This window comes from Tyto alba, unplaced genomic scaffold (assembly GCF_018691265.1).
Source record: "Tyto alba isolate M040663 unplaced genomic scaffold, T.alba_DEE_v4.0 Super-Scaffold_49, whole genome shotgun sequence".
NCBI lineage: Eukaryota > Metazoa > Chordata > Aves > Strigiformes > Tytonidae > Tyto > Tyto alba.
This window is the reverse complement of record NW_024881325.1, coordinates 2,049,288-2,075,392: the sequence shown is the minus strand read 5'-3', so window position 1 is coordinate 2,075,392 and position 26,105 is coordinate 2,049,288. Positions and strand designations below refer to the sequence as shown.

General features: G+C 43.0%; 2 protein-coding genes across 6 annotated transcripts in view; one reads left to right on the top strand and one right to left on the bottom strand.

The window, feature by feature from the left end:
* The window catches only part of CFAP92 (cilia and flagella associated protein 92 (putative)), a 45,153-nt gene extending 35,792 nt beyond the window's left edge, over positions 1-9,361 (bottom strand). For all 5 annotated transcript variants that reach the window (XM_032995805.2, XM_032995808.2, XM_032995806.2 and 2 more), the window contains exons 1-3: positions 9,139-9,361; positions 1,322-1,621; positions 388-584 (exon numbers count right to left, since the gene is read on the bottom strand). In XM_032995805.2, the coding sequence (XP_032851696.2) occupies positions 388-584; positions 1,322-1,589 (465 nt within the window). In that variant the 5' untranslated portion in view covers positions 1,590-1,621; positions 9,139-9,361. The remainder of the gene's footprint in view (positions 1-387; positions 585-1,321; positions 1,622-9,138) is intronic.
* A 272-nt stretch (positions 9,362-9,633) lies between these two features.
* Positions 9,634-26,105, top strand: part of EFCC1 (EF-hand and coiled-coil domain containing 1) — a 58,149-nt gene continuing 41,677 nt past the window's right edge. The window contains exons 1-2 of the mRNA XM_032995839.2: positions 9,634-10,407; positions 11,733-12,139. Coding sequence (XP_032851730.2) covers positions 9,688-10,407; positions 11,733-12,139 — 1,127 coding nt within the window. The 5' untranslated portion in view covers positions 9,634-9,687. The remainder of the gene's footprint in view (positions 10,408-11,732; positions 12,140-26,105) is intronic.

Below are 26,105 nucleotides of genomic sequence, written 5' to 3'. Positions count from 1 at the left end.
TAAAAATCTTTTTCTCTTCAACAAAGATTAGAGGCATAAATTTCATTTTTTTCTTCATTGTTAATAAAATTGATAGTTGCCTTCAAATTATTATTTTGGTACCTGAAAGATAAAAGCTATAATCCCAAGTAAACTGATAATCTAGAGGAAAATAAAAGTAAAATACTCTGAAATCCACCAGCCTTTTACTATAAATGTAAGAAGTTACTGCTGATCTGGACTAGCAGAGTCAAGTTCTTTCCTTGATTTTTGTCCTATATCTGTGTGTGAAGATAAGGCCTAAGCAGCTGTTAAAACAATATGCAGCTAAATCATTCCATATCTGAAAACTTCTCCCACCCTCCATATATGACATTTTGGATTACTTAGTTTTATTGTATCTTTTACCTCAGAACTGGATTCTGTAAATAGTTTTGCAACGACTCCAAACAACACCAAATCCAGTTTTCTAGGTACGAGGTCATCTGGTAGAAGGAAGTACTCAATGTGATAGCAACGTCGCATTCTTGGAATAGATCCCAATTCTTCAACTTGAATTCTCTTTCCTTGCGTACCAGGGGGATTGGATTTCTCCCGATTTTGTCCTAGAGAGAATAAGAGAATCATTTGGAAGCATTGAATGTTATCAAAGTTGATACTTTCAGGGATAATTAATGCTCTCTGCAATGACCAAATTGCAACAGGCAGTGTGACAACAAAAATCTGAACACAGATGACTGGTGAACATGAAACTCTTATCCCAGTGCCTAACCCTGCAGTTCTTACCCAGGTTTAACTACCGTACTGGCCCATAAAGTTCCTGGAACACTCCCCTTCATCCTCACTTCCTGCAGCATGATGGCCAGTGATTGCCATTCCCAAGGCATGCATGTCCTGTTACCCAGAGAACTTCATGAGCAGAGTTCCACACTGCTCGTGGGAAGGCTGAATGTACCTGTTTGTGCTATACCCATACGCCACAGGAGAATCATACCTCATCTGTTGAACAGCTGCCACCTTCTCCTAAAATGACAATACCACCTTTAAACTACCCAAAATCACAATTAGTCAAGTTGTGAACATATGCCAGAAAACACCTTTGAGTAACTGTGACTCCTGAAAAGTCAGCAGTCAGGAAAGGTTTCAGTCACGAGTGACGATCACCCAGCGATAAAAGGCTCCCATGTCCCACTGCCAGTTTTTTGAGCAATCTACCCAGGAAAACTCAAATCAACCAACATCTTTTCTAACATTATTTCCTTAAGCCATTAAGGACTCTGCCACACAAATTTATGAAGTAATAAAGGAAGAGTTCTTAGGTAAACCTGTGTCAAATACTTACCTGTAGGCAGGGCAGGGACAGCTAGTGAGACTGTGAGTGTGCAGGTCACAGTATGGGAGCCATCCGGTTCCACTGAACTTTCTTCAGACGGGAGGAGCCTGCTGCTTTCACCCTCTGGGGTCAGACATCCACCACTCCCAAGCACCTCTAGGTTTTCAGTCTCAAAACTGCTTTCAGAGCAGATTGTGTTCAAGTCTGTCATCTCTTTATCATGTTCCTCCACCTCCTCCTCTTCCACTGCCTTTGAATTCTGCTTGTGCTCTGCCATCTTGACGTACAGTCAGACAAAGGACTCAAAGGCTACAGAACAAGACAGACAATTTTATTTTAGTGCTGAAATAAAAATCTCTACTAGAACCAAAGCAGGAGCAAGGAAGGATATCATGAAGGGGTCCAAAAACTTCCATTTCAAAAATTCTTTCACAGTACGTAATACACATACTCAACGCGTTCATTTTTGGGTCCAAGGATGATCCACACAAAAGTCTCCAAGCAACTAAGCCAGGGTAACAGTGTGTTAGGCAAACAACAACACAACGCTGAAAAAAGCAAAGAAGGGGGATGTCAGCTGAGGCTCTCCACTATCAGTTTCTTGCCTAACTGCAGGGGAGAGTTGAGGTTTGAAAGTTTGTTTTTAGGAAGCAGGGGGAGCCCCTGCAGCTAAGTGTGGACAGAGCGGGCCAGCCCAGCGACAGGCCGACAGAGGCTGCCCGGGGCACCACCGAGGGTCCCGGATTGCGGGTGGCTGCCAGCCCCGCGGAGGGGCCAGGGCTCGGCTCCCGACCTTTGCTGCCAGGGACCAGCCGCTCCCTGAGCCGCCAAAGCAGCGGCCGCCCGGAGATGCGCTGCGGGCGCACGCCAGGCCAGGCCAGCGCAGGCCTCACCGCGGCCTCGGCCTCGCCTCCTCCTCGCCTCCACCCCAGCTCGCCCCGCAGCCCGGCAGTCCCCTCCGGGACAGCTCGCCCGTGCAGCCCGGCCCTCCGAGTGAGCACTGAGCCGGCCACCGAGCCGCTGCCGCCCAGAGCTCCTTCCATCAGGCTTCTCACACAGGGGAGCGGCTTTTTTATCAAGTTGCGCTAAGGCGGAATAAGCCACAGCGCACATGGACGTTCCAGAAGCTGGCGTGTGGCTGGTAGCTCCAGTAGCCTCACGCTTCAGTAGTTTGCCCTAGAAACTGAAGTGAAAACACCACTCAGTGCTGACGCTTCACATGCTTCAAACGCTATGGGCTTTCCCTGCCAACAAGCTTACACCTTACTTTCACTTTAAAATGTTATTCTCCACTTCTGTCATTCCTGAATAGCCTGTATATCATAACGAATAGGAGCAGCCACCCACTTGAACTAAACTTATGGAGAAGTAATTTCCTCCACATCTTGCCACCCATGCCTGGCGCGGCCAGGAGCAGGGCAGCTTCAGCACCAAGCAGCGGATTTTAAAATATTTTTCTCCATTCCTGTCATTTCTGAATAGCCTGTGTGTCACAATAAATAGGGGGAGCTACCCACTTGAACTAAACCTATGGAGAAGTCATTTCCTCCACGTCTTGCCACCCATGCCTGGCACGGCCAGGAGCAGGGCAGCTTCACTGCCAAGCAGCGGGGATGAGCAGCTCTGCACCAGCCCAGAGAGTTGCAGGACAGTCTGCTGGCAGCCTGAGCAACACCTGCCCTACTCACATCTGTACTTTTATGAAGCATTATGAACACTGAATATTTAGCAAGTGTTGACACATAAACCTAGAATTAAAACAAAAAACCCTGCAATTGCGTTCCCTCTCACACATTTTCAAATTATTTTTTCACTGGATAAATTTGTCTTTGTTGCCTTGAACACAGATGATGTTTATGACAGAGTGGGCAAAGGAATGAGACAAGGATTGTCTACAATCGGTACTATGTAATTAATTACTCATGCAGCTAACAAATCAAGAATATGTCTGAGCATGTTCTCTTTTCAGTAATTTGAAAAGCATGACCATCCAAATGACTCAGCAGAAGTAAGAATAAATCAGTTGGAAACAAGTAGAAATATGTTTTTCGGAGACAGTAACATGGGGCTATCTACACACTGAATCACTGAGCAGTAAACTAGCATGAATTCAGGCACATTAGTTATTCACTAACTCCCTTTTCAGAGACTCAGATTGCCTAAACTGTAACTAACATTCCATATACACACAACTTACATATCAACTTCCTCTTCCTTAGACAGCAGCAAAACGATTACAGGGTTAGTTAAACAATTATACACCAAATAATAATTAAATATTTTGTCTCCTTGCACAAACCACACATCCTACTTTTTATATGAACAGCTCGATATTTAAGCCCACTTTAGTCCATTTAGCTTGACAATATTTCACACAAGAGGGGTGCAAAAGGGTGGGGCGATTCATTGCACAGATTTCAGTTCTCTGTTTTCCCACATGATTATGTCTCAGAACCCATCATTAGGAACTCAGGCTGACATCTCAGTTGTCTGCGAAAAAGCAGCTGGATGGAATTTAAAATGCCAGTGGAATAAAACATGATTATCATGAAACACTTTCCTGATGAATAAAAGCTTCAACATTTCAGGGTGTACTCTAAGAATGAAAGAATACAGATTCCTGTGTGCCATTCCGGTACCCTGCTGCTGCCCTCACTCATGGGTTTTGGTAAATCTCTTTCAAACATAATGACAGCACCTGAATTTTTCATACAAAACTGAAAAGCACATAAAAGCCCAAATCCTAAAACGATTGAACAGGTTGGCGCTCCTTTCACACCTATGCTAGATAAAGACCCAAATCCTAGATGCCAATCTTCCACCTCAGCCCTCAGATCAAAAGTGCTGTAGACACGTCTGCTGGGTACCTACTAGACTGGACTGCAGCCAGACTGCAGCCAGACTTCCATTTTCAACACAGCTGTGAGGAAATAAAAGGCTGTGGACACTGTCCATACCTTCCTCAGGACAAGCAGTTCCACAGCCCGCACATTTACCCAGCAGGCAGGAGACCCATGTCTGCTTCTTCCCTTCCCTGAAGCCTTGCTGCACCTGCACCTTCTGACCCCCAGGAGTGAGACCTAGCTAACCACCAGTGCTGTATGCCACACAGAGCACAGGGACATTTTCTGCTCCTTCTGCTGAAGCTGTACCACTGTGAAAGGAGTTCAAGATTTGCTGGGCTCAATAGGAAAAGAGAGCCTTAAGATTCTTGGTGGTTTATTGAAAGTGCATAAAGAGTCTCAGCAAGCAGCAAACAGGACACACGCTCCCTGCTTGCTGGCAGAGCCAAATCAAGACAGAAACTTATACTCACGACTCCTCTCAGGCAAAGGCTTGGAGGTGTGACACCTCAGCAAACTGCGTAAAACCTCAGAATAACAAGCAGTAGGGGACACCCATGTTCTCTGTGTCATCTAACTGTATGCAGCGCTCTCTCCAGCATGCCATTTTGGGGCACTGGACACTAAGATGCCCAACTTACCCATGAGGAAACTGCTTCTGATTTTCCAGGTATTTCAGGTTCTAGATGTCATTGGAATGGCCAGACAGACACAAAATGGGTCTCAACACCAAGGCTAAAATTTCCATCATCCTCCTTGCACCTGCTCCTTACAGTCACTGTACCTCCATTCCCCCACTCGTACACACAGATTTAGTAATCTCTGGTATTCAGAAATATCCAGGATAAAAAGTGCTCTAAGGCAGCAAAATCTAAATAATACACGTTTATCCTGAGAATCTACAGTTTAATTTACAGCAGAAATTAAGATGGCATCAATGTTTTAGAAAGAAAATACTTCTCTGAAGTAATTTAGATACACACTAAATTACTTAACAGGAGTTAAAACCTTGTAGCAGAGGCTTGGATCACGCCTGCTCCCTACAGCCTGCACAGGAACTGCTAGCAAACTTATCAGCTAGAGAAACAGAAAGCCAGGGGTAATATTGACTGAAGCACTATGAGCCAAATTCTGGTCTCACCCTATTGTGAATTTCCAATTTTCCCCCTCCATTTACTACAAAATTTGTTCATAAAAAAGAAACATTTACCCCATCAGCAGCACTAAATAAAAGTTGAAAGTAATAGATTTCTCTTTTCGAATTACTGTAGAAGAGCCTTGAAACTGTTCCAGATGCTGAATAGCTAAGAAATGTCAAATACAACACCTGGTTATTCAGAGAGCTGCAGCTGTTTCCTCTGCAGACTACATAACATGTTGTTTCTTCCCTTTAAATCGTTTATACAAAGAGAATGACCACAATCTAATTAGTAATATCAGTCAGGATAAAAACCAAGTTGCAGTTAGGTAAGGTCTTTTGTTAACTCCAGTGGTTTTCCATCAGCTCGACAGCAAGAGAGGCTCCAGACACTGGTTCTTGTCTATTTTTAACATAGACATTTTCCTTATGACCAGGAGCTTACTAAGGTTCCCTGTATTAGTTACTGAAACTCTTTCCTGTATCCACCCAATACGCTCTTCATGTTGCTAAACATACAGAACATCTTTACAGGCTTTTTCACAGTTTATCCGAATTACCTATACACTCAGTGCGTGCATATATCTAAAATTTTGTCTCTGTAGGTATTAAATGAAAACATGTTGCAGGCAGGAACAGAACTATGTGACAGGTAGGGACATTCAACTACATTCTTCCTTCTTTGTCTTACTGTATACACAGAGCTGACCCAATCCGCTGGACCTAACAAACAAAGACAACGCCCAAAATTTTGGGAGTTGCAAGTAACTTCAAGAACATACCAAGAACAACGCTGCACCACTAACATTATTTTAACTCATCTCTGAAGTTCTTTGTGAAAGCAACTCTTTTGGAAACAAGAATTTTAAAAGGATCAATAACATCACAGTATGACTTTGTTGGAATGGGTTGGAAAACAAATTTTAGGTACTTAGCACTACATTTTCACTTTTCTCCTTGACAGTAGAAAGTCTGGAAAGAATAAAATCTTCTTTTTTTACTGTAATGAGGTGATCTTTCTGGCAAGATGAGCAGCTTCCACACTCCTGCAGTTCTGGCTGGCTCTGTGTACTGAACGACAACCCACCACACAAATGAGACCAGATTACCAATATCCTGAAATGTCAGACATAAACTCAAACTGTACTGATCCTCAGTTCTGCAACACATATGAACCATGAAAGAAAATATAAGTATAGTTAACTTAAGCATCAGCTATTTTTTTCTATAAGCATAGTTTAATTCCATTGCTACCTAATACAATTTAAAACATCATTACATCAATGACGTTGGCAAACAAGCTTAAGTCTGATCATGGCACCTTTTAACCTCTTAAAATAAAAATATCCAGTGAACTAATTTCAAAATCAGTATTTTACTATATTTCTAATTTCCAGCTATTACCACACCACTGTAGAAAGAGCCATTCCATTCAGATCCTGCTTTCCCATCAGCTCTTTCCACAGTTGGAACTCCTTCAAGATACTTTCACACTGGAGTGCACTACCAAAACTGGGAACAACTTAGTAAAGAAAAAGTCCTTGATTACTTAATAAAACTCTGCCATCTCCCTGAGCAGGCTTAGAGAATAAGCCAAGGAACAGGCAAACCTTGTCTGGGTCAGGAGTAAAAATCTTAGTCTTGCCCCAGTTGGAAGCAAACACAAGAGTCGTTGTAATCACACTGTGCTTTTCTGTACCTCTGATATCAGAAGCAGTGCACTGGAAAAAAGGTTAAGTGTGGAGCAATTCATGGGTTAGTGTTCAAGAAAAGCAGGCTGCAAAAGGAAAGTTTCCTTCTACTGAACACAACCCCCTTGTCACAGAGAGGCTGAAGTGACATTTTTCTCCAGTCCAACTGTTTTTGCAGTTGTCTAGTGTTTAAAAGTTTTGGGTCAGGTGGTTATTTTCTAAGAAAACATAATGCAAAACTGTCATGCCCAGCAGTCAGAGTTTTTCCTGAAAAATCAAACAAAATTCAATGGCACAAAGGTTTGGGGTGTTTTGCTGGTATCAAGTATCCGCTTTCTTTCAGAGATGAAACTTTGGTGAACATGAATTGACATCATTCTGACATTCTTAATTCCCTGTTGCAGTGGTAACACAGAAAGCCAAAGATTTGTCATGCCATTTATGTCTTTCACTCTTTCAACCTAGAAGCCCAGCAAATGAGCAACGAGGAATTCGACAGAGGCCCAGATGCTCCCCAGAGCTGTTGGGGATACCTCTCTTCTAGCCAGACACACCACCAAGAAACCCAACTGGAAACCACAGGTGCTAAAGCACAATTTACGCTGACAGGTTTATAGCCTGGCAAAGATTCTGGCAGCCTTTAAATCAATTATTTCCACTTGGTAAATATTTTTACAATTGAAACTGGCTAGATCAAAACAAGTTTAGATTGTAGCGTTGTCTCACTCCAGGGCCTTGATGCTTTAGCTGATGTTTGGGGTCAGTCAGTTTGATGTGTGTGGATAAGAAATGTGGATTTACATAGTATCTGCTAAAAACATTCCAGGTTTATGTTTTTGTCTTTCCTGTCTCTCTCTGGTGCTGCATTACAGGGATATTTTGACCCTAATTCAATTTCTTGTATTAATAACATTACCAGACTAAGAGAAGCAAAGGTTTTAGAGGTATACATGGCTATGAGAGTCAATAAGGAATATATACGGACCCAGTTTCTCAAGTCACTCCTGAAGTCAATCAAAATTATAAGTTACAAGTTATGTATTACTTCAAATAAGAGGAAAAAGTGAGAAATGCTCATTTAAAGGTTCAAGAATACATAAAAAAAATCCCACCCAAGAAACCCTGAAGTAAATCCATGAGCTGGACAGGAGAGTCCTAATGACTGCACAACGACAAAACATATTACCATTTTTGCATAAGAAATACAGAGAAGATCGCTGGGGGATAAAACTCAGCCCTTGAGAATGGGAAGGCTGACCGCATACAGCATCGAGTACCCTGGGGGAACCCATGCCTTGTAACAAAAAAAAAGGAGATTTTCAGTCAGACAGCCTTGTATGTTGCTAGCCTACCACAGAAACAATCAGAAATCTGTTTTTTAGTAAAAAAGGAAGGTCAACAGACTTCCAAAGGATGTTTTTTCTTGATGATGCCCAGTACACAGAACGCAAACAACATTCCCATGCAACTGCGGGAAGTAAAAGCAGCATCGGGGCCCTGAGGGCACCAGCAGACTTGCGCTGCCCTGAACAACCTCAGGTGGGTCCCCTGCCCACAGCCCCTGGCCAAAAGCACCCAGCGCTGAGCCCCCTGTCCTTCCCTGGGGGATGCTGAAGGTGTATCTATCTCTGGTCCTTGCCCAGTCTTCTGGATGGACCTTGGACCTGCACTGTAGTCTTTCGAGCAGCCCTGTCTCTGGCACTATCTGCTGCTGCTCTTGGTGAGGCTTCTTGGATGGACCCCAGACCTGGTTCACCACCTCGCCTTGTCTGGGGATTGTTAATGGAGCCTGATATCACCACCCCAACTCTGCTACCCTGTTCAGACCTCGGGCACAGCTGGTGCCACGGTCCCCTCTGGCTCGTGGCATGTCCCTGCTGGTGGAGCAGCCCTGCTCGAGCTGCTCCCTGCCCACAGCTGCATTCAACAATGCGGGTGCTACTCCATCGCCAAAAAGTGACAAAAATCACTGCTTTGGAAAGCTCAGTCATTTGAACCAGTTAAACATTAATTCAGCTCTATCACAGACAACAGCTTAAAAAGTACATAGCCATACCATAAAAAAGACACCACATCTAGAGGTGGAAAAGCTGGAGCAAACAGAAGACCAACTTTTAAGCACATTAGTTTCATGAATTTAGGGGGACCACTCACTCGTCCACAAGTGTTACTTGTCAAGCTGAATTCCCCAAAGCTGTCGCTTTGCTCCTGTTAAAAAGGAACCCGAAAGACATTGGTGAAGAAGTCAGAAGCAAACTTCGAGCTCAGGCCTGGCTGAAGCCCCTTTCCTGACAGAGGGAGCGGCGGCACTCGTCGGCTTTGCCCGCCGGCCCCCTCGTAGACGACGGTCCCCGATCCGGCGGGAGCCTAAAGCCCCGTGAGGGCAGCGGCCGGGCGAAGGGAGCTCCGCCAGCGGGGGCAGCCCCCGGCTCCCCTCAGCCCCCGACTCCCCTCAGCCCCCGGCCCCCCTCTGGCCCCGGCCCCCCTCAGCCCCCGACTCCCCTCAGCCCCCGGCCCCCCTCAGCCCCCGGCTCCCCTCAGCCCCCGGCCCCCCTCAGCCCCCCTCAGCCGCCGTCCCGTCCCGCCCCGCCCGCGGGCGCAGGCGCCAAGCGGGGCGGGCAGAGGGGCGAGGCGGGGCGGGGCGGGGGCGCAGCCGCCGCCGGGGCGGGATGGCCGGGGAGCGCGGCCGGGCCGGCGGGCGCGATGGAGCCGCCTGAGGGCTGGGACCCGTACGGGCGGCCGGCCCGGCGCACGCAGTGGTTGGTGAGCGCCCTGGCCTACCACTACGGGCTGGACCGCGGCGTGGAGAACGAGATCGTGGTGCTGGCCACCGGCTTGGACCAGTACCTGCAGGAGATCTTCCACCACCTGGACTGCGCCGGGGCGGGCAGGATCCCCGGCGAGGACTTCCGGACGCTGTGCCAGGTGCTGGGGCTGGAGGAGGCGGCGGAGGCGGCGGCCGACCCCGAGGAGTGCGCGGGGCTGTGGGAGGGCCTGGCCGCCGAGCTCACCTTCCGCCAGTTCCACGCCCGCCTCTGCGGCTACTTCAGCACCAAGGCGGGCAGCGCGCCGCGCCGCGCCGTGCCGCGCCTGCCGCTGGGCCGGGAGAGCGAGCACATCGAGACCCAGATCCGGCTGCGCAGCCCCCGCCGCCGCCGCCGCCGGGACCCGGCCGGAGCCAGAGCCGGAGCCGGGGCCGGAGCCGGAGGCGGCGCGGCGGGGCGGCCCGGCGGCGGGGAGGCGGCGGCGGCGCGGCGGCCGGCCGGGCCCTGCTCGCCGGAGTGCTACGAGGAGATCGTGGCGCTGGAGCAGGCCGAGGACCGCATCGCCAAGCTGGAGGAGGAGAACGGCAGCCTGCGGGAGCTGGTGGAGGACATGCGGGCCGCCCTGCAGAGCAGCGACGCCCGGTGCCTGGCCCTGCAGGTGAGCGCTGCCCGCCCGGCGGCGGGGCCGCCATCGCCCCCCGCTCCTGCGCCGGCCCCGCGGCCTCCCCGCAGCCCGGCCCGCCCGAGGAGCAAGCCCCGGTTCAGGTTTGGGTGGGGAAGGATGCCGCCCTCGGACCGGCCCGTGTTAATAACCTCGCCGCCCCCGGGCTGACGCGTGACAGGAGTACGGCACAGACCGAGCTCCCTCCTTCATCTTCGGCATTACCTGTGTAGCACGGCTCGGTTACGTAGAGCCTTTAAGGCGAAACGCTGTGTTTTCAGCGGTGTGAGTGTGACTTGAGGCGTGTTTAAGGGATGCCCAGCTAAACTTGTAGAAGAGTTTAACAAACCTGAGTGTACAGTGCTGCTTTTTTTGCTGCACATGCAGTTGGTCAGTTATATATCAGTTGTGCATGGAAGAGTTTTTTCCAAAGTCATAAGAACTTCTGGATTCTTACCTGCACAAGCACATACAGTGACTCAGTCATAAGTGCCTGAGAGCTTTGCCTCAGAAACATTAGAAGTGTATTTTCTTCAGAGTGTGGTCAGGAGACTTCAGGGTTGGAGCCAGTTTTGCAGACGGGCTGATGGATAGCCTCTGGCTCCTCTGCAGAGCCCCATTAATTCCAGAGGTGGTTTCTGTTTCTGCTGTATTGGCTCAATTGAAACAGATATATACTTAACAGCAGTTAAATTACTCTGGCATGAAAGAGCACAGAACAGGCAAAGGACTGAAGGGCTGAGTTCACCCCTTGTTCTGGCAGGTCTGATCAGGTTGGTTTTAATACCAACGTCCAGCATGGCAGGTGAAAGCCACTTTTACCATTTTCCTTTGAAAAGTGAGAGGAAGTCAGAAGTGAATATGAAGTCACCAGTCAGAGGCCCCCAAAAGAATCAGAAGGACAAAGATGAGCGCTCCAGAACACCACCAGCTGCTCTCGGGTCACTTCTACTGAACACGACTTCAAAAACATACCTGGAAATATTTTTTTTTAGAATACTTCTGGCCTTTTGAGGACAGATTATAGTAATGACACTAAATCTATACAGAAACTTGTGCAATAACCTAATTTCCCACTTTAATTAGTAGTCTTAAATTTATAGGTATGTATTTAAAAACTGCTTTCTAGAGATTGTTTCTTTGTATTTCACAAAGGTAAGTAGCTTATTAGTTGCTGATCAACTATATGTGATTTAAAAAGTTAAAAAAAAAACCAAAACAAAACAACAAAACAAAATCCAGCCATTTTCAGTCTTGATTAAAATGTCAGCTGCTTTAAAACACATTAATTTCTCCCTGCTTTCTGCTCCTGTTCGTTATAGGTGGGACTGCGGAAAAGCCACGCTAACCATAAGGAAGAGGGAACCTGTTTTATTGGGAGTAAGAGACCATTAACGCAGAACCACTCCCAGACCAAGTGCCTTCAGAGTGTCCTGAAAGAAGTGGAACTCATCCGAAGCTCCAGGGATGGGCAAATTGAAGAAGCAATTAGGTTCAATCAAGAGTTGGAAAGAGAGCTGAAGAGCTCTCAGGAAGCTCTAGTCAGTCTGGAAGACTGCAACCGTAACCTGAAGAGGGAACAAGCAGAAATGAGGAAGAAGGTTGAAGAGGCGAGACACGCTGTCCTTAACAGTCTTGGCAAAGTGAAGGAGCTAGAAGTGAAAGCTAACGAAGTGCCACATCTGCAAATATACATTCAGCAGCTAGAATTGGAACTGCAGCACTATAGGTAAGTTTGAGTCTGTCAAAAAATGCCTATAAAATCACAGTATTGGAACACCAGTTAGCTTGAAAATCACAGGTCGTAGCTTACTAAATGTCTCCAAATACATCTTCTAAAATCTAGCCAGAGGGCAGTTAGAAGCTACTTGGCAATTTTCTTGGTAGGGATCCGTAACAGAACTGGGCATGTGGCAGGTAGGCCAAAATAAGGATGCTGATCTACAGAGAGCTGAGGTTACTCCTCAGGCACACAGCAGTAGGACTCACTGTAGTAACGCTTCAAGAAAGCCTCAAAAGAAATTGCTGACAGTCCTTCAGAATCCATTTCCAACACACTTATTTTTTCACCTTAACTAGCTAACATCAGTTCATTCATTTCCTGCTAGTTATGTCGCACATACAAAGCCAGCTGTAATCAGGTGGCTGACACTCCATTTCTTATGAAGGCTCTTCAACTTGTCAGAAGAATTGGAGAAAAACACAGAAGACTAACTTCTGGCTGGCAGTTTTAAACTCTGCTGTGACTTTATTGGTTCTTCACTGACAGAATATATAATACTCCAGAAAAGTTAAAACACTTTTCTAAACCCACACGATCGGATGGGGGGAGTCTCAAACAAAAAAATACATCATCCAACTAAACCCCACCTTTGTAATGGCATAAATAAATATGTTTCCAAAGTCAGAAAGTTGGTCACGAATTTAATAGTTCACTGCTTTTGTTGCTTTTTATCTCATACAAAACTTGGACTGATTGGTGGTTATTAAGTGCTAGATGTTTCTGCCCAAGTTTCAGATTGATCTATGGAATAAAATCTTGTTTATATTTTTACTGACCCACAGTAACGCTAATATTTATATATTTTTTCCTAACTGTACTAAACCTGGTATTTTAATACATTGTCTGTTCTGAACTCCTTGTCTCTTCCTAAACTTACACTTCCTCTGTTTGCTTATAAGAAGAATTCATAGTGAGTTATTTGTAGCATCATAGCTATTGTACTGCTCTATGAAGTGAGGAAATTCTAAAAATAATCATTTTATCCAGTATCTTTCTGTAGGCATTGTATATGTTAATACCTGTGTGGTTGCAGTAGATAAAAGCATTTATTTAAACATCTGTAGGATTTTAAAAACCAATCTGAGGGCGCAGAATGTCCAAGATGACTGTCATTTATAGGAGTATCTGGATGAGTGATACAACTCTTCCAGATACTCTGGTGCTAAGAGAGATCACGCTACTCGTCTAGTCTGTCAAGTTCTCCCCGGTGTGAGCACCAAAGACTTAAGATGAGTTCTTGTCCTGCAGAATCACTTTTCCAAAATATGATGAAGGATAAAAAGTTGCCTTTAAACGGGTAGAAATGAACTAATTAAAGACAATAAGAAATGTCAACTGGGCCTTGCAGATCAGGAACTTTTATGGGTTACACCAAAGCAAATAGTGTGAGTTTAAAAACGTAAATTATACGTTCTCTGTAAGATAATCTTCACCTGTAATATTTATTTTAAAATTGCATGCTAATTTAAAGTGAGAGTAGAGCTGAGGAATGGTGCTAGACCGACCATTTGGAAACTACACCCCTTTTTTTAGCCACATGGCACATTTGGCACAGGACCGGGCCAGCTTCCACATTCAAGACTCTTTAATGGGTCTTGATTCTAGGTTAGCCTTAACGCACTTCCATCTCCCTGTCCATGTACTTACAGCTCTTGGCTTCAGCAGTTTAATAGCAGAGCCGCTTAATGATGATTGTGACTTGTGCTCATATTCCACAGTTCCACAGTATATGGAATACTGTAATTCCACATACTTCACAGTGTGGCACAGAGATGCCCAGACTGGTAGAAAATAAGTCAGTTAAGCAGTGCAGAGCTCTGTGTTACTGTGATGAAAGAGCTTAAGACCAGCATGGCTATCTCTGCCCTATGCAGCCATTGGCATCATAGCTTGTACCTGCTTACTCTTGTGCTACAGATGGCAGAAACTCCTTCTGCTCCTGGGGAATCATCTTCTCCTGTCGTGCAGAAGTCCAAAACCCATGGGCGTAGTTTGGGTGAGGTGCCAGGAGTGCATGTTGAGGGGAAGCTGATGAGTTGGCCAAAGCGAGGAGATGGAGGGTTAGCTGCTATATCCCACGGATTTCTGACTGTCAATTGGCAAGTGTATTACTTGTAATGCTATTTGTCAGTATGTATTTAAGTTAGTACTCGAGTGAGTGCTTTTCTCCATTTCCAAGTACCACACAGAGGTTGTGAGCAGGTAAACAGGCTCTAGGTTTGACAAGAAACTATTCTGCTGCAAGGTAGCAGCGGAGAGAAATGGGTGGAGATTTGAGTACACTGCAGAAAACGTTTAAGATTGCAGATAGGTCTCCTGAGAACTCACCTGAACTGGCTTGGTATGCCACTGTTTTACTTCAGCTAAAGCCTGATCTCTTCCAGAGAGGATCATGTTCAAGAGTTAGACCAGTCTGTGAGCGTTACACACTGCTCCTATTTATAAAGGAAAATATTTCTTCTTTTAGGATCAGATTTTCAAAGTTATTTAAGCATCTGAATTCCACTCCTAGACCCTCATTTTATACCAACTTGCTGTCATTTAGACCTGGAATCATAACAATGGCAGTAAATTATAATCCCTAACGGGAAACAACACAGTTTGCCTTTATTCAGGCAAGTGTTTAGGTAACTGCAAACGATTAAATGTTTTCCTAAATTTGGGTACCTAATTACAATTGCCTTTTCTGTTTAATATTCCTGCAAAAATAATGCAAAATGTTGCTATCAACATCTCTGGTAAATGTTTGCTAGCTGAAGTTTGTATGACTTAAACATGAACTTTTTCAGAGTAGACACGTTGCTGTGTCAGGCTTTGTAATGTCCCTATCACGTTACTAGGTTCCTAAGCCAACTTGGTTGACCAAATAGCTTATAGATATTTCTTGTCTTAAGTTGCACATCCTATTCTTGCCTACACTAGATGCATGTGACAGGTTTTTGTCCCCTTTTTCCACCGTTAGAAATTTGTACCGTCTTTCATTTTTTTATTTTTCAATCCCTGTCAATTCAGTGAGTCAGCTCAAATACTTTAAAGGTAAATCTTGAGAAATTCCTTACTGGAAAGCATGAGTTAAATTCATTTCAGAGGAAAAATATGTCGCAATAAACTGTATGTTTATCATTGGCTTTATATAAAAAATGTGTAATTCACAATGTCAGTATACAGAAGTGTTTAGGAAGTTATGCAAGTCCCATTTCTTACGCAGTGCTGCCCAGAGAGTTGTTCTCATTTTGTACTGTGCACTTGATTTCATTTGCCCAGGTATAGGACCTTTCATTTGTTATTACCAAAGCACAACTTTTCCATTTTCGCACTACTCTTCCAGTTTCTCAAGATGATATTGGAGCTAACCTCCAAATTGCTGTCAAACCCTCCCAGCTTGGTGTCAGTGGCACACTTGTGAGTTCTCTTTTGAAAGCTGGAAGCCTAAATGAACTGGCTAGGGCCCAGGACAGGTTCTTGTGACCTCCACTAAATATGCTCTCTTTATCAAAGGGCAAATCATTAACAGCTATTCCCTAAACTATTCTTTCAGTAAGTTTTGCTCCAGCTCAAGGTGACACCATCCATGTATTCTAATATAGTCCTATGATTTATAAGTATTGTTTATAACAATGCCACGTATGAAAAAGTTACTACAATAAAAATGTCACATCTACTGCTTCTTTTTATCCATTCAGCCATTTTCCCTGTCAGAAAAGTAAATTAGATTGGTTTGACATGAATTGTTCTTGCCAAATGTAAGTTGGCCCTGTTTATATACTACATTGTAGGTGGCTTAGAAATCGATTACTTAATAAAGTTTACAGATTCTTTTTCTCTTTAATAGCATTGGAGGGAATAACAGAATTTAACAACCTTTTTTTGATCCCAGTGTAACAAATAAAAAGAAAGGTCGTTTAGAATTGAAATAGACTTCATAATGGAGATACTCACAGAAGTTTTATGTTGCTGTGTTAGCCAGCAGCACAGTGATTACATAGGTCAGTGGAAGGGGTCATAAAAATACCAAAAATGCTTCCCATATGCATGGTCTGTCTCCCAAATTACTTAATTATCCATCAGCATTTATGTGTTAATGAGTAGGAGTCCTTTTTACATGGAATACAGAGAGGCTTGTTTCATCCCCTCATATTCTCTTACGAATATGAAGATGGAGGCCTCTTGCATAATTTCCTCCATTTACTTATTTCAGAAAGTCACCAGTGTTAATTTTTCTAAAAAGCTATGCTTTAGGTTATCCTATATCAGAAGCAGTTCAATTCTTTCCCTTCTTTTAGCAGACAGTGTTCTGATCTTTTCAGTAGAAATTTCTCAGGTTATCATTTATTCTGTACAATGTAATAAGATGGACCAAACAGATGCAAATCAATAATCCAAGAACAGGAGAGAAATATGGAAATATTCCTAACTGATACAGAATCAACTCTGTTAAGTGAAGAAAGAAAATCCCTAGGAAGGAAATGCTAAGCCACAAAAGGAAATGTTTCTAGTAGGTTATTTCCAATCTGAATGATAATGCATGTTCTATATTTAGGCATTCTAGAACTGTTTTCTATTTAAAAAATTAGACATTAAATAAAGAAAATCTGGACAACTTTCTGCTTGACTACTGTCATCAATATGATGGATACTTGCTGGTTGTAAGGTGAAGTGCATCTTGGCAATTATTTCAAATGGCACAAAATTTGAATGGAGCCTGTGGGTGTGTATGTGCTGGACTACCCAAAAGGCTAGATAGAACCGCAGACAGTAACTGTGTCCTTGGACAAGAGCAACGACAGGCAGGGAGCGGTGACTGGTGGCAGTCAGTCAGAACAATGACAGCCAGGGAGCTGAGCTCATGGAGAGTAAAATAAAATGGGACTTTGCAGAGCCTCATCTGTAAGAGCACTCAAGCAGAATTTTCAAGATGAACTGATGTCATATCATTTTAGTTTCTAATTCTGCTTGTACATGATGTGTTCTTCTACTTAAGACTGTAAGAAGTTATGTATTACACAGAAGTCTGCCAGAAAACCACAGAACTTTACGTTTTTCAAGAAGTTAACAGTAGCAGGTGAATATGTTCCCATTGTACAAAGCTTGGACTATTTGCGTGTCTCTAGTCACTGAAGAATCATACACTAAGCAAGCAAATCAGATTACTACTCATTTGAAACACTTTAAAGGAACATTTTCATTTCACAAAAAGGTATAATGGAAGATATTGTTATATATGGTAGAGAAAACTGTACAGAGCAATTTAAATATAATAACTTGACATTGAAGAAAAGGTAGAGCATCTCTTTCTAGGGAAGGGCTAGTTTTATTTCACACGCAAGAGGAATCTTTCGGTTCTTTTTAACATTAATAATGCTTGCCTCCCATCGTAACAGCAAAACCTTTACTTCAAATCCATTCAAATTAATGCAAGTGCATTTATCCACAAGGAAGCTTGTACTTGTGTGCTAATTCAGACACTGGAAAGGTCATCAGTTCTCTGGCCTTTTTCAGCTCTGGGCTCTTAGTTACACAGCATTTATTCTTGGGAGACTTTCCCTGGTTTCTCACTAAATCCTCCTTTTCATCTGGCTTGCTTTATTTGCTGTGTTGGGGGTAAATCACTGTGAGCACAATAGCAGTGCCACACATGGGGACGCTGCCCGTTGGCTGGGGTGGACGTGCTTTCGCTGTGTCCCAGGCTTCCTCCCACAGCTCACAGCTCTGCGGAGGCACCGGTTGTTGAACCCGGGGTAGCTGTCACTGGGCAGCCCCCACTGCACATACCTTCCAGGGGACGGAGGGATCAAAGCCTCCTGCAAGCCCTGCTGTAGTCAGCGGTAACAAAAAGCTAGTCCAAGACAAAGGACTTAGTTTTGTCATCTCATACACAGTATCCGACACACGCAGCCTTCTTCTAAAGCTGTCTTCTGTCCTTCTGTGCATAATTTGAATCACGTTAACCCTTCCTATACCAGAGAGATTATTTTTTCCCCAGAAGGCGTGCAGTCAGTGTTTCTGCAGCTACTCTCCCTTGAATTAGTGCCTGGAAATTCAGCCAGCACCTTGGTGGACCATGACAGCGGCAGCCATACACCTCCCTCCTTCATCTGGCTGCCCTGACAAGCTGCATCACACCTCTCTGGCTTTATAGTCTTTCCCCAAGAAAATGGACACCTCTTACTGCCCAAACTTTCCAGGTGATGCAATATATTATCTATCTTGTCTTATGCCAGCAAAAATCAAATACTAATTTCATACACAAGGCAACTTTCAATCAAAGAAAAAATTCCTATTCCCCCACCCCTTTCAAATCATTTCATAAGACTGGACTGAGGCACGCCTCCCAGAATAAATTTCTCGCTGTCACTGCAAGAACCAAAATCAAACAGAAATGTTCCTCGCTCATAAACAGCCTTCAGCTGCAACCCTCTGGATTACTTGGGTGAGCTCCTGTGTGCACCTTTCTATATCAAATATTAGCAGTATGTCACTGGTGTGCCTAGCTCGCCAGTGGTAGGGTATCATTGCTGTGTCCTGATGTTGTGCTCAGTTTATAGGCCTTAGAATTGCATTAACCTTGATATCATCCATCTGACAGATGCTGACACTCCACTGCGTGCAGATACAAGCACAGCAAACTCGATGCATTAGGGTTATTCTGGGAGTGGAGTTAGCAGCTTGACAAGACTGGGGTCTATGCATCAATCTTGACCTAAAAGCCAACTAAGATCAGTTGCAGGAGAGCTGCCTAAAAAGAACAACTGTTTATTACCAAGAAAGATGCAACTGTAAGCCAAGAGTTTGTCTCAAAGTCACAAAGTCATTACGAACCTCATTGGGTTGGCCTCTCATTTGTTTCTTAAGCAAACCTGACGAGTTTGTAGCCACTTGTATGCAAAAGAGCACCTGCAGGAAAGGATGCTTGCCAGAGCACTCCAGTTTTCCCCACCTCACTAAAAGTTCTCTGTATGACCAGGTCCCACCGTGCCGCGCTCAGCTCATATGCTCGTGTGATCAGACCTGTTGAATTCATTAGCAGCATTCCTTTGCTTCTAGGAGTGATGAGAACATAACTGGGCAATAAATCTTTTACTGAATGGAAGTCTGCTAAACCTCCCTAATAGATGCTTTGATGGGCCAGCAGTATTTTAAAAATTTACTTTTTCTTCAGGTCAGTTTTGTAAGACAAAATAGTAATATATAGCCTTCAAAGTGTAACCTGTGGCTTAAACTTGGGTCTTCTATGTTTACTTCCCTCAATGTCGAAATATTGACCAAAATCTGAAGTAAAAACACCAGAGGGTGAGATCCTGAGAGGACCAAAGGATTGGCAAGTGCTTCGGTCAGGCACTTAAACACACATTTAGTATAAAGTACTCAATGACTCCACTGAGCCCCTCCAGAGATAAAATTAAAACAAATGAACCAACCACATCTCAAGTGGGTTTAGTGCATGTCATTTGCTGTCAATTCACATAAGTTACTTTGAAGATCAAATACTGCTGATCATCTACACTCAGGCACAAGCAGAGAATTCTGCATTATTTTAAGCTTTATTCTACTGGAGGAATAAAAGGGGAGAAATATTTTTTTGTCAAAAAACTTGAAAATTAATTCATGAAAATGAGGAGAGGAGGAGTTCTACTAAAGCAGTAAGAAGCAATTATTGGCTCTTTCCTCCTCAGCTCACTTTCCTTCGGGATACAAAATAGACAAGGTAGTTTGTAAGATAGTGCTGACAACCCAAGTTTCCAAACAGATGAAACTAATTTGCTCTGTTGAAATAGTCTGCCCTCAGAATATGGAAGGATTAATGATCTGCAGGGGAGGAGGCTTTGTCCTTTGAATACATCCCAAAGCCGACAATCATTTGATGAGTGGAGTCACCCTAGAATAGTTCAAGGGAAATTTGTGTATGTTATGCTTAAAAAACAAAACTCAACAAAAAGTCTTTTAATTTATGCACCATTAAAAAAGCACGGAATCATGAAATCTGGAAATGCTAGAGGGACCAGCCCACTCAAACCTCTCCTTTGATTTGCAAGAAACATGTTCTGTTTCAGCAGCTTTCTTCAACCAGTTGCCTATTAGAGTTAGCCATCCAGAGAAATAAATTAATCTAGCTTTTTAATAGATGCACAGGCAACAATTCTATTTCATCATTAACTTAAATTCTCAAAAATCTCCTTTATGTAATATAAATACTAAATTATTTGGAGACCTGGGAAAATATCTAGAAAGCAAAATTAGTTGATTCCACGACTTCACTGGGAACTTGCCATAATGCAAACCCACAGCCACACTAAGTTCTTAAACCTCATCCTCAGGATAGCACAGGCAAGATCAAAAGATTTTAAATACCATCACATTCCTTTGGACACTGACAGGGATGCTCACATAGCGGTAGGTAGTCAATCTGTATTTAAAGCTGCCTGGACTCTAAGAAGGTTGGGGGATGAGCTAATAAATGTCACTGATGTTGGGAAATACAATATAGGCAATTTCTGTATTTTCAATGACACGAGACAGTTACTTAGCAGTACTGCAAATATTTGCTGGAGTTTGTTCTGTTTACCCATCTTCTCGCCGTAGTCAGAATTCCTGTTGAATCACTGGTCATGTTTGCTGAACTGTTCTCTTCCCTTCATTCTCCAGTACATTTTTCCAACTTTATCAGCATCTCTTCTGCCTGCTTAGCAGAATGATTAAAATCCAGACTGATATTTGCCTCTCTGTTGCTTGGCTTAGGGTATTCTCTTTGTGATACTCAGCATATTTTCCTGTATTTGCCAGCTTTGCCTGGCAATCTGGATCTCAGCTACTCAGAACTGTAGCCACTGAAACAACCTCAGAAAAATGCTGCCCTCAAACTAGAAAAAAAAGCTAGAAAAGAATGCCCTGCACTGTAAGTATAACTTTGATTAAATACATCTGATCTTGAAGCTTCATGTTCTGAGATAATCCCAGACTGGAAACTCAAACACAGACTGGGATTCTGTGGGGGAAGAGGGGAAGAAGAAGGGCAGGAGGATCACCTGGTCGAAGTATTTGCTTCAGTCCACTATGGAGAAGAGCTATATTTCCACAATTCCAGATGTGGAACTCATCTGTGTGCTTAAGTCAAGCAACCTGAAAGTTGTAAGATAGATCAAGAGGCTGGCTTTAGTTGTTATTTGCAGAGATCATTCTTTATCTATGAAGAAAAATGAATTTTTATAGCTTTTCATAATGCCCATCTGAAAATATGATGATTCTGATAAAAATTAAGATATATGTGCCCTTAAAGGATCGCAAAGATACAGCTCAACTTCAAAGACTGAAAACATAAAGCATGGAATGAAGCTTGATCACTATTGCACATATATTTATCACAGGATGCTGACTGTACTCTGTTTGTCAATGCCATTTCACATCAGAATATACTTTATGAAAAAAAAATGGTTAGACAGTAAATGTCAAATGTAAGCCTTGAGCATGACACATCTTTAGAAATTTACTTCTGTATAACAAGTAACTTCAGCCTTCACAGCATCGTTCTTAAAACCACTTGAAAAATAAGGTGTAGAATCTGTGATTGACTGTGTGTTGCAGTCTCTCCTTGTTTGTGGAAAAAAATGTTCTCTGAAGGGTGCCCGAGCCTCAAGTGCTAATTGCCATCACATCACACTTTATCCATTTCAAGAAAAGAGGTGCCAAGTGTTAGGAATCAGATTACAGTGGAAAGACCCCAAGCCTTTCAATAAATCTACAGAATAAAATCAGGCCCTGTGCTTTGTTTTGTGAAGAGTCTCTTCTCACAGCAGAATGTTTCAGGGCAGGTTCATGATGTCACATTAATCATAACACTGAAAAATCTGGTATTCACAGCACATCTGCTCTGCTTTTATTCTCTGTACTTGACCCCACCACATGTCCTCGGCATTAGTTCACATAACATAAAACTCTCTGGAACTGCATATGGTGAGGTCAGCCAAGTTTAAAGCAGAACGTTGTCAGGTTTAAGCTGAGCTCTGAGTATAGTATTTTCACACTCCTGTAGCTGGTGGGTCCAAGCAGCGTCTGGCTTAGGAGAATTACACAAGACAGGAATATGAGCAATCAAAGCAAAGCCGATTATGAAAATTGCAGAAGGGTAGGTTATGCTACCCATTTCTGTGGCAGCAAATATCCAAAGGTGGGATTTCCAACAGTATATATGCAACCAGGGGTGCACCTGTGTTTTGTGGTGCATCAGTGTGCTGACTGCCCGTGAGGCCGCTCTGGAGCTGAGGGCAGTGTCACTGCATCAGCACAACATCCCCACCACCCCACATCTCCGAGTGCCCCAGGGCTGCACAGCACAAACACCAGTTCTTTGGAATTAATGCAAGTGATTTTACACTGCACAGCACAGGCATACCCTTGAAAGCACGGCTCTCACAGATATTCCCTCCTGCAGAACGAAGAGACATTAAGGGGGCTGTTCATATCGGTCTAATGTGGTGGCCTGAGAGATCTGGCATGAATGAGGTAAACGGATGGACCACTCTCGTTTACACTGACTGCTCTGGTTTAATTGAGACCCAGGCAAAGTACTCAGGCTGAATAGCTCATCCTCCAAAAGTATAGTTTGGAAACAATTTAAACTAGTTACATATTTAGATTACATCTGGCAAGATTTCACATAGGCAAAAATAGAAGGAAAAGTAGGAAAATTGTGGTCTTTTATTTGGACATTTTCTTGCTGGAGTGTTTTGATTTTTCCTATCTGAATGACATTACATCAGTGTAGCTAAATTGAATTTCAAGATACCATTTTAAGACATAAAAAAAGAAATGAAACCGAAATGAAGTATTTCATGTTGAAGAGGCAATTTCCTTAGATGCAAAACATTTTTTCCTTAGATTTCTAAATCAACCAAGCAAACAAGCAAACAATAAAGTATTTGAACTGCTATAAGCAAACCTTGAGAGAGAAGCTGGTCCTTAATCTGAAAGATCTGTGTTTCTATTAACGAACGTACATAGCTCTGCTTAATTACCAATACTATCCACAATACCCAGGGACAATTCCTTTAGTAGAAGAAAAAGAATAAGAAAAACAAAAATAAGAATGCTCTTAGCTTATATTGTCAGAAAGACTGTGTCTCTGTGCTGCTGGAGCCTTGGCTGTGATATGACTGGTTTTACAGAAGTCGTCTTCTGGCTGTGAAATATTATCACCACCGGCAGGACATTCCCGGGTAAATACACGGCCTTTGAATGAAACACCTTTCAGCGTAGCCAGGGGGTTGGTATCTTTCAGAAAAGTTATGATTAATCTCTATACAGCAGAATTACGTATTGAGTCCATACTTGTGCTGTGAATCTTCCACTTGCTACTTTTCTCTCCCTCCTGCTGTTACTGACCGGCTTGGCTCTCTTGGGGTTTATTGTTCATCATGATTTACAGATTCCAACTGATGTTTCAGATATATTTAAAAATAGGAAACTTTAAAAAGTAAATACTTGTAAAGCTTTTTAGGTAAATACTATGCAGTGTTTGAATGATCTAGGCTCTGAATTCACATCAAATAATCATGATTAATGATCTAAAATCCTGAGAGTTTTGACCTGTTTAGACCTGTATTTCATATGAATCAGAGAAAGCGTCAATCCCTAAGGCTTGGCATTTGTTGTGAAATACTAAAAGTCATTTATACTTAAATTGCATTTCTCCAACCTTATCAGTTAAGGCTTCGCTTCTGCAAACAGCACTGTCTTGCACCAGACAAGTCTTTTCTTCTAGTTAGGATACAGGTTCCTTATAATCTAAACTACCTCTTTATTAAATTATATTATTTTTAAAAAAGAAGATTTTTAGTGCTGGAAAGGTAGCAATTATTCATTCCTCTTCCAGGCAAAGTGAGCTTTTCTGTGGCAGGCTCCCATGGACTAGCTAAATTAATGGAGCTCCGTTTCGTGAACGAGCATGACACGTGGTACAGAAGTCACCAGGAAGTAACTGATGCTTTGCTGCCTCATGTACTCAAGTCAGAATTTTAATTCTATTAATCTGAATTTACCTGCCATTATATACAGGAAACAAACAGAAAATAACCCCTAAACAAAGCAATGACTCCATAGGCAGACCCCACAAAAGACACACTGAGCCCTCCAGTTTATCTAGTCAGTCCCTGGAAAGCAGAGCTGAACCGGCAATTTCTTCCCTTCATGTGGCTCTGTAAAGAAAGAAAAGGCCATGGTGAACAGGAGCAGGGAAAGAAAGAGCAGTTCTGCTCATTACCGTGAAAAAGGAGCTGTCAAAGCGTCACCTTCTTTCATCCTTCCTCCCTTGCCAGCTTTTTTTTGACCCAGGGAATCGAAGCTTAAATCAGTCAGAATGAATGATGAAACTGCATCGTCTGTACAAAACAAAGCAAGAGGCTGTCGAGTACGGTAAAAAGGGGGCCCATCTGAAGGCAGCAGACATCACTCAGCTGTTGATTTCCTTGATTTCATTACAACAGAGGCTGGTGCTTGAACAGCGTGGTGGGCAGACAGACTGCCTGCCTTTTGCATCTATAAACACAGCCTGCAAAGTTCCTGCATGCACAAAATGGACTGTAATGCTTGGATATTTATCTTTGGTCAAAGGGAACAGGATTACTAGGATGACCAGTGTGACAAAGAGCTGAACTATAATCAGTCAGGCTTCAGAAATGGTCAGAGTACTGGTTCAAAATAAAGTTTTAATACTGGCAACAAGAAGGGCTAGTTTTAATTAAGTTCTGTGTTGGAGGGAGAATTGTGTAACAACTCACATTAGCAAGATGAACGTGAACTGGGAGAGCTGCTGAAATATGGAAAGAAAAGCATGTACTGTATTGTTTTTAAAAGCAAGCTTATGAATTATCCATCAATTCAACATGCAGAGGCCCAAGTTCACTTTCGGGTGTTTATTATTTCTGGTGAAGTTAAGCAAACCAATGCTTTTGAATGTTTGTTTTGTGTTTTAACCAAACTTAAAATAAAGCAACTTTTCAAAGACAAAAATCCTCCCATGACCCTGGGAACATATGCTTCTTTGCCATGCTTACAAAAATGCTAGGTTTTCCCATCACTTTATAAATGAAACTGTAAAGCCGTGATCTAGATGAGAATATAATATACGAAGTGCCAGGTCATTGGTGAGTGTTTAGATTGTGTATCCTTAAGTTTAAAGGGCTTTTTTCCCCCCTCTATTAAACAAATGCATACTGCATATGCATTGTTAATGTACTTACTGGATGATATGCATTATAGATTTTATATTTTTAAAAGGTTAATTTCAGTTAAAAAAAAAGGTACCCTGTAATGCATTAAAAAACATGATTTATCAAGATGTTTCTATCTCATTAAAAATACTGCAGAAGATACCATAGTTCAGAGGTGAATTGATCTCTGGAATTACAAGCAGTAAAGTTCTGCCTCAATATTTGATTCATGTCTTAACTAAAAGTGCATTTAAATCACAAAGCTTGGAATCAGATCAGAATATCCACTGTCTGAAGAAGAGCTGGATACATAACTTCGCTCTTATCCTAATTCTAACCATGATTGTTAGTCTGCCTTGGTTAGTACTTGAAAACATTTTGTTTGGTCTGGTTTTCAGTTGGGGAAATATGCTTTATATCACATGGTAAGGAAAGCTACAATAATGTGATTATAATTTTATTTTCAGAGAAAATAATAATAATGAAAAAAAAAATTACTCAATTAGTCAAGGTCTTAAAACCCAGGGTCATCTGTGAAGAACTGCAGAATGATCTTAGGGTACCGAGTGGATGATGGCAGGTGATACCATGTTAATGAAAACTGATGCGCGTCAGGTAAAAAAAAAAACAAAAACACAACCCCACACAACAGTTCCAGCTTCAGTGGAACAGATACAGTGAGGGACACTGAGCTTATTATAACTGCTCAG